We start from the raw sequence: 9,126 nt of genomic DNA on the forward strand, positions 1-9,126 counted from the left end.
CCCATTAATACAATGACAACAATACTTTACTGACGTCATACAAATAGAGAGTGAAACAAGGTAAATCGCATGCCCCAAGGTAATTTCTTAAACAGTCAAACAGTCAGCTAGCCTAAACATCGGATGGTGGGACTAATCTACAGTATATTGTACTTTACCCATGTCGTTTTGGGATCTCAAAACCTCTGTATTCACTAGTCCAGTAATCAAGGAAAATCAAAGAAAGAAGTCTCTCCTAATTTAAAAAAAAAAAAATTAAAAAAATAGATTTTGTTGAGGGTAAATGATTTTGATGCTTCCTCTCTGACAGATTCACAGATCCCGACCCCCGACTTACCGAGGTTTAGTATGGCTGACACAGTGATGGGTGGAAACAGTGACCCGTCGCCACGGATACAGACAACAATCAACACAGAGAAAACTCTTGAGAGTCATAACTACTGGATCTACAACAACAAGCCTCAGGGCTACAACAAACCTCTATACGAACAAAACACTACAGAGACCCAGAACGATGGTCACCAGATCTCCGAGTCCACTTATAATGGATACTATGTGTTTTTCGGTGTGATGCTATTTATAGACTTAATTTGGTTCCTACATCGAATGTTGAAGGCCTTAGGTGTGAGCCAGCTTCTGTTGTTTGGTTATCCCATCTATCTGGACATACGGGACAAAACAGGTAAGTCAAAATAATCAATGATATTAATGCCTATGACATTGTCAGTGTGTTTACGCTCTGTCCAATTTCTTATGAAAACATGGTCATTTACATCTGACAGTTTTTTTCACATTTCAAAATTGTCTCAACTTGGACAAAAAACAAGGAAACTTAAATATTAGCAAATCAAAATTTTACTATTTGGCTTCAAGGGCATATATATAAATCAATCGATTCCTATTATTTCAAAATTTTGGGATCATGTTTATGACCCGCAAAAATATCATTTCAGCGAAAATAAGCTTCGATGTGGTAAATTTTTATTTCGATTGTATATTGTTGTTTTTTCCAATTCTAAAATAAATACAGTCATTTTATCAGACATGTAATTTATTATTTTGCAGTGATACACCCTTAAAGCTATGCTTCATACACTTTACTACAAATTTTAGTAACAGATGATTACAAGTAACAACATTTTCCTGATGAAAATATTTTTTCCGATTTGTTAAACATGATTGATTTTGTTGGTTAACAGCTAGATCTCGTCACCCAAGTGAAAGTGAGGCCTATATGAAGAAGAGGAAGAAATGGTTCAAACAAGGATTCTTTCATACCATGAAAGAGTTCTTCTTTAAAGTAAACATGAATATTCTATTTACGTATATCATTATTGTTCTATTTATATCATTATTGTTCTATTTATATCATTATTGTTCTATTTATTTATATCATTATTGTTCTATTTATATCATTAATATTCTATTTATATCATTATTGTTATAATTACTGCTATTAAATGTGATCAACTTTCTAGTATTCTGTCTTGGTATATTACAGAGTAAGCTGCATTATAGTTGAAGTCATTGTTTGAGAGCGAATCTTGCCTCTTTTTCACTGAAGAGTATACTGTTACACTCACAAACACATGATGTCAAAATCAATTCATACCCACAAGGACCAATAACTCTGTAATATGGATAGATGCAATTGATGATTGATGTTTTTAGCCCACCATCAGCTATTCAAATCGCCTTTCGTCCGTGGTCCGTCGTCCGTCCGTCCGTCCGTCCGTCCTTCCTTCCGTCCGTCCTTCCGTCCGTCCTTCCGTCCGTCCGTCCGCCCGTCCGTCCGTTAACAATTCTTGTTACCGCTATTTCTCAGAAAGTACAGAAGGGGTCTTTCTCAAATTTCACATGTAGGTTCCCCTAGGGCCCTAGTTGTGCATATTGCATTTTGGGACCAATCAGTCAACAAGATGGCCGACTGGCGGCCATCTTGGATTTTGATAGTTAAAGTTTGTTACCGCTATTTCTCAGAAAGGTTTGAAGGGATCTTTCTCAAATTTCACATGTAGGTTCCCCTAGGGCCCTAGTTGTGCATATTGCATTTTGGGACCAATCGGTCAACAAGATGGCCGACTGGCGGCCATCTTGGATTTTGATAGTTAAAGTTTGTTACCGCTATTTCTCAGAAAGTTATGAAGGGATCTTTCTCAAATTTCACATGTAGGTTCCCCTAGGGCCCTAATTGTGCATATTGCATTTTGGGACCAATCGGTCAACAAGATGGCCGACTGGCGGCCATCTTGGATTTTGATAGTTAAAGTTTGTTACCGCTATTTCTCAGAAAGTACTGAAGGGATCTTTCTCAAATTTCACATGTAGGTTCCCCTAGGGCCCTAGTTGTGCATATTGCATTTTGGGACCAATCGGTCAACAAGATGGCCGACTGGCGGCCATCTTGGATTTTGATAGTTAAAGTTTGTTACCGCTATTTCTCAGAAAGTTTTGAAGGGATCTTTCTCAAATTTCATATGTTGGTTCTCCTAGGGCCCTAGTTGTGCATATTGCATTTTGGGACCAATCGGTCAACAAGATGGCCGGCTGGCGGCCATCTTGGATTTTGATAGTTAAAGTTTGTTACCGCTATTTATCAGAAAGTACTTAAGGGATCTTTCTCAAATTTCATATGTAGGTTTCCCTAGGGCCATAGTTGTGCATATTGCATTTTGGGACCAATCGGTCAACAATGATGGCCGACCGGCGGCCATCTTGGATTTTGATAGTTAAAGTTTGTTACCGCTATTTCCCAGAAAGTACTGAAGGGATCTTTCTCAAATTTCATATATAGGTTCCCCTAGGGCCCTAGTTGTGCATATTGCATTTTGGGACCAATCAGTCAACAAGATGGCTGACCGACTGACGGCCATCTTGGATTTTGATAGTTAAAGTTTGTTACCGCTATTTCTCAGAAAGTACTTAAGGAATCTTTCTCAAATTTCATATGTAGGTTCCCCTACGACCCTAGTTGTGCATATTGCATTTTGGGACAGATCGGTCAGCAAGATGATCGACAGGTAGCCATCTTGAATTTTGATAATTGAAGTTTGTTACTGCTACATATCTCAGAAAGTACTGAAAGGATCTTTCTCAAGGTTCATATATAGTATGTAGTAAAAGTTTGAAAAGCAGGGAAAAGATCCCTCTTTCTGTTGTCAGACATAGATCATTCTTTGGTGGGCGCCAAGATCCCTCTGGGATCTCTTGTTACTATCTTCCTGAACAAAACAATGGCCCAATAACATTTAATTCTAATATCTATAAATTATTTTGCAGATTTTGTCGAGCATGTTTATACCAAAAGTAATAGCCGCCGTCCTGGTGTGTCTCATCATGTATGTGTTGTCCGTGGCAACGTTACACTTTGTCAACCGAGAAACATTTAGTTACCTTGGTTACTACAACAACATCGTAAGTACAGCATTTCAGTCCTGGTGACCTCATTTGTCAAAGGATTTTAATTTTCCACAGTAAATATTTAAAATGGACCGAAGACTTTTCAGATAAACTTATCAATATAAGATATCAAATCATAAGTTGAATGTGTATGATTTGCAGTCAAACCTCATTGTAAGGCAATCCTCATGATAGGAGTCATGACTTTTGAATTTAAAAGTTTGACTATTAAAGAATATTGTGTGAAGGACAAGGATAAATAAATAAAATGTATAGGGTCTTTGAGTGACTTGTGTTAACAAAATTCACAGCGATAATTTCTTATTATCTTTACTTACTGAAGAAAATTTTATCGCTTACATTTCTTGTGATCTACTGGAAGTGAATGAAGCCTTCATAAATAATTATTTAAAGAGCCTTTTGATGCAAATTATAACACTTATCGACTTTATATATCTTGTGTCAAGATGACTCGTAAGAGATGATGAAGCCTTCATCAATAATCATTTTAGGACCCATATGATGTATATTAACATTTATTGACTATAAAGTGGAACTTGGTTGATACGAACTCGGATAATTTGACAACCAGACTTAATACGAAGTACTTTGCCGGTCCCTGCCGAATTCTTTGTTTAAAGAACTCGGATAATTCGAATTTGGAAAACTCGAAGATCTTGGATAATTAGAAGTAAATTTTGGTTTCTGAATGACAAAAATCATACATAAAATGTTCTTATAACTCGAAATGAGATTTTTTGGACAACGAGATCGCTAAAAATGTTGATTTCTTTTTCATAAATCTGTTGTAGAACAGCATTTCAATATATACATCTCAGTTTCATTGCTATAATTTTGCAACTACCATCGGCGATATTGACATCTCTCTTGCACACATTGTTTTACGACATGGAAATTGTCTATATATACCAAGTAAAGAGGTCGTCAGTAGACATGAGAACTCGCTTAATTCGAACTCTCGGATAACTCAAAGTTCTATCTCGGTCTCTTCGAGTTCGTATTAACGGAGTTCCACTGTACCGGGGTATATCTTTTGTCAGGATGACTTGTTAGAGATGATGGCGCCTTCATCAATAATCATTTTAAGAACCATATGATGTGTATTATAACACTTATCGACTATATATATCTTTTGTCAGGATGACTTGTTAGAGATGAACGAGGCCTTCATCAATAACCGTATTAAGACCCACGCGATGCGTATCAACATGATGGAGTATCCGACGTACCAGGAGCTGGTGAATCTACACATACAGCGTCATCACTACGTTTATAAAATGGTAGAGAGACAGTGGCAGGTGCTAGGAGACACCCACGCCCAGTTGTACTGTCAGTACCTCCAACAACTCGATGTCAAGGCCCAGTGTAATAAACCACTCAGTATGAGATTTAGTGATCTGCAGATCTCAGCTTGTCACTTCCAACAGGTCGAACCCGAGTTGTATGAGGGGTAAGTCACATCCTTATCATGCTCCGTCTAATTCACACAAGATATCCTCCATACTTGACAGAGATTATTATAACTCCTGCAACGATGTTAAGGGGGTATACTGGAATCAGATTGTCCGTCTGTCTGTAGACACAACTTTGTCCGGCGAACTCCTCCTAAACTACCCAACAGATTTGGATAAAATTTGGTATACAGAACCCTGACATAAAGGGGAGTTGAGTAAACTGTATAGGGTTCTGCAATGTCCCCTATTAATGGAGTTATTACTAAATTTGTGCTGCGTGGGGTATTAGTTGTCGACTCTAGAGACAGTTCTAGTTTCTCTATGTTACTCTAGGAAAGACTCTGTAGCCAACATAATTTCATGTTTTCAGACATCATAATTTTTCATGGCGATTTTCTTTCGCACTTTAGCATTTAAAACTATGTTCTTTATAATCGTCTTTGTAGAGATTTATTTTTCTTAATTCTCATTGCCCAAAAAATATGCAAATTTTAATCACTCTCGAAAATACATTAGCTTCCAGTATCTTACAAAGGAGATAGTAAGTTAGCTGACATCAATTTTGATGGATAACCACAAGCTTGTGATGATGTAACCATTGTGGAAGAGTTTGGCAGGTCAGCATTCGACAAGCCTTCTGCTGACTAGTCAAGCGTTTTCACTTCAGTCATGATATCTATCTATTTGACTGACACCTTTAAGATTTTATCATACCTAACATTGATTATCATGGGTCAGAGTAAATTAAATTTAGTTTGAATACATGTATGAATCTATTTATGTCAGACAGCCAGATTCCTTGTATACCTGTAAACATTTTTAACTATTTTTACTAGACATTCGGGTCCAGAGTCAACTGTAGCCGAGATACAAATGGATGCCTTCCTGAAAAGCATTCGACAGATGATCTCTGACACTAGTTACATTGTCCTCATCTACTTGTCTGTCATCATTGTTAAGGAGTTACTGGGCACAGTTCTCTGGCTTTACATGAAAAGGTGGGTATAACACCAAACTGGCTTATGTTTTAATCTTCTGTAGAACTTTTCTTTCATATAGAATCAGACACTCTTTCTAAATATGTTTTATCATTCCAGATTCTTAAAAATCTTTTGAGATTGCAGCTTGTTTACAAAAAAACCTTCATGGTAGCAAGAGTTGTCTCCCTGCCTCCCTATTCCACTTCTACAATAACGAACCACTTCTCTATTGCAGGTCTGGTTTTATGAACCTGCGTATAATCTATGAGGCAGATGAACCACCTCCACCAGCGTCTAGAACAACGTAGAACCCACTGGAACAATGTAGAGTCCGCTGGAAATAACGTAGAGTCCACTGGAACAAATGTAGAGTCCACTGGAACAATTTAGAGTCCGCTGAAACAATGTAGAGTTCGCTCGAACAATGTAGAGTCCACTGGAACCTTGGAGGTTAAATCAGATTAGTGCTGAATGGACAAGTCTAATATAAATAAATTTGATGTGAAGGTTACACACAAAATGTACCAAGGTCAAGGTGATTTATATTAGCATTTTTGAACGTCAAAACTTTGTGGTTGCAATATTGCTCATGATTTTCAAGAACACTTGAAGGACACCTTGTCAAGGACACTTGAAGGTCACCTAAGGTGTACTATATGTGATGTGCAGGCTTTTAGCTTTAGTTTAGGATCAACTTTCCTGAATCTCATTGTCATATGTCGAACAGAAAGCATTTTGTGATAAATGACTTCGCCTGAAAATTCAGAGTGCTGGTCTTTTACTTCTAAATAAGGAGGAAACAACTAGAGTTCAAACTTAAATGCTTTGTTGAAGCTGACGAAGAGTGTTTTCTCTGAGTAACAAAGTGAATCATCGACAAGTTTTCATTGTTTATTTTAACTGCATTCTATGAAGACATTGTTGTATGACATTGTTCCTTATTAAATATATCTGTTTGTGAGTTAGAGAGAATGTGATAATTAGTTCTCTGTGAACATGAGTTATGTCCCTGGTGAACTATGTTTGTTGTATATGAAAATCACGCTGTGTTCTGTTGCCTACTTCAATGAACTTCTGCTGTGAAAACCAGTATTCTGACAAGGGTTGTCTCCCCCTCCTAGAGGTTTCAAGGGATTGCATCTCTTGGTACATAAATCATTATGATTTTGTTTAAAAACAGAAATCCTACATCTGCTGATTATTATTACACATTGAACCCAATGGATATGGGTGGAAATTATACTGAACATACTCGAAAGAGGGTGTGCAAACATGTCATTGATGAAAAGTTGGTGTGATTGTACTGAAAGATGGGTGTGCAAACATGAAATGTCATTGATGAAAAGTTGGTGTGATTGTACTGAAAGATGGGTGTGAATAAGAGTTAATGGCTGCAATACTGATATAACCAATTTTACATTTATGACACGTTTCTAAATAAATATATCTAGTCGCAAATGTTCTTCATATATATATATATAATATATGAAATATTATAATTATATCTTGTACATTTACATTTATATCTTAAATGAGTTTGATAACTTATTTCCCCTGTTTTACTTGTTTGAACTAGACTGATGATTGTATTGGACAGTTCATTATGCCTAACACGGGAAATAAGTTCTACTGCTCTTTGTTCTAACCAAATTGATCTCATATATGATAACTCAAAAGATGGAGTTATCTCCTTCTATGTTGTAGTTACCTCCCACTCTTATGGAGTTATCTCCCTCTACATAGGAGTTATCTCCCTCTTTTTATAAACAGAAGCACAGCTTTTACAGGAAATCAGCATAGTTTTCCAAAATGCATTTACCCCAAAGAATTATATTCAAATAAAAATGATTTCTATTTTAATGAAAATCAATTGACTTTCACAGGTAGCTATAACATTTCTTTCATTTAATGATTTTTTTTTCTGATTAAAATGCCAGTACCTTAATGGTTTGCTTGATTATTTTGGGGGGAATGAAAAATTATATTAATTTTTATGTTGTCATCTTTTCAAAATGTCAATGTGTGACTTTGTATCAAAATATTCATTACTGGATAACAAAATCATGTTGATTTTATATTTCAATGTCTTATTCTTAATGTTCAAGTATAAAAGAGCAAATTGAGACTCTAAGAACAAATTTGGAAAATTTGAGCTTTGCAGATATAATTGTTGTTAAAGTACACTGTAAAAGTTGAGAGATTTTAATTTGAATGTAGCTGCAGTCAAACTGTAGCCAAATGGATAGACCAAATAAAATGTGGTAATACCAACATGTGTCTGTATTGTTTTTTATCACTACTTGAAGAGGTATGCTATCTAAAATTAAAGGATTATCTCCCTTCAATATTTTAAATCAAATTAAAAGTTGATACTGAATTAAGGAATTCTTATGTGGTAATTTCCTGTAGTACAGTAGACATACATATTATATAACGAATTATCATGTCCCTATGGTACATGCAATCTACTGAGTGTATCACTAATTATCAAGTCCCTGTGGTACAGTCAACATACAAACTATATAATTAATAATCAGGTCACTGTGGTAAAGTCAACATACAAACTATATAATTAATAATCAGGTCCCTGTGGTACAGTCAATGTACCTGTTAAAGCGGTCTAGACCAATCAGAAAACAGCAAAACTCGCAATCTTATAACAAAACTAATTATCAGGTCCCTGTGGTACAGTCAGAATATTTAGCTAATTATCGGGTACCTGTGATACAGTCAACATACAGATAATATTACTAATTATCAGGTCCCTGTGGTACAGTCAACATACAGAGTGTATAACTTATTATCAGGTCCCTGTGGCATAGTCAACATACACACTATATAACTTATTACCAGGTCTATGTGGTACAGTCAACATACAGAGTGTATAACTAATTATCAGGTCCCTGTGGTACAGTCAACATACAGAGTGTATTACTAATTATCAGGTCCCTGTGGTACAGTCAACATACAGAGTGTATAACTAATTATCAGGTCCCTGTGGTACAGTCAACATACAGAGTGTATAACTAATTATCAGGTCCCTGTGGTACAGTCAACATACAGAGTGTATAATTTATTATCAGGTCCCTGTGGTATAGTCAACATACACACTATATAACTAATTACCAAGTCCCTGTGGTACAGTTAAAATACAGAGTGTATAACTAATTATCAGGTCCCTGTGGTACAGTCAACATACAGAGTGTATTACTAATTAACAGGTCCCTGTTGTACTTTCAACATACAGAGTGTATAACTAATTAACAGGTCCC

The 9,126-nt window shown here is 36.1% G+C and overlaps 1 protein-coding gene across 2 annotated transcripts in view; it reads left to right on the forward strand.

Annotated features, from left to right (window-relative positions):
* The window catches only part of LOC138306923 (uncharacterized), a 167,958-nt gene extending 159,833 nt beyond the window's left edge, over positions 1 to 8,125 (forward strand). For both annotated transcript variants that reach the window (XM_069247494.1, XM_069247493.1), the window contains 6 exons: positions 311 to 682; positions 1,200 to 1,300; positions 3,280 to 3,414; positions 4,560 to 4,870; positions 5,711 to 5,872; positions 6,090 to 8,125. In XM_069247494.1, the coding sequence (XP_069103595.1) occupies positions 311 to 682; positions 1,200 to 1,300; positions 3,280 to 3,414; positions 4,560 to 4,870; positions 5,711 to 5,872; positions 6,090 to 6,162 (1,154 nt within the window). In that variant the 3' untranslated portion in view covers positions 6,163 to 8,125. The remainder of the gene's footprint in view (positions 1 to 310; positions 683 to 1,199; positions 1,301 to 3,279; positions 3,415 to 4,559; positions 4,871 to 5,710; positions 5,873 to 6,089) is intronic.
* The last annotated feature ends 1,001 nt before the right edge of the window (positions 8,126 to 9,126 follow it).

Source organism: Argopecten irradians, chromosome 14 (genome assembly GCF_041381155.1).
Source record: "Argopecten irradians isolate NY chromosome 14, Ai_NY, whole genome shotgun sequence".
Taxonomy (NCBI): Eukaryota; Metazoa; Mollusca; class Bivalvia; order Pectinida; family Pectinidae; genus Argopecten; species Argopecten irradians.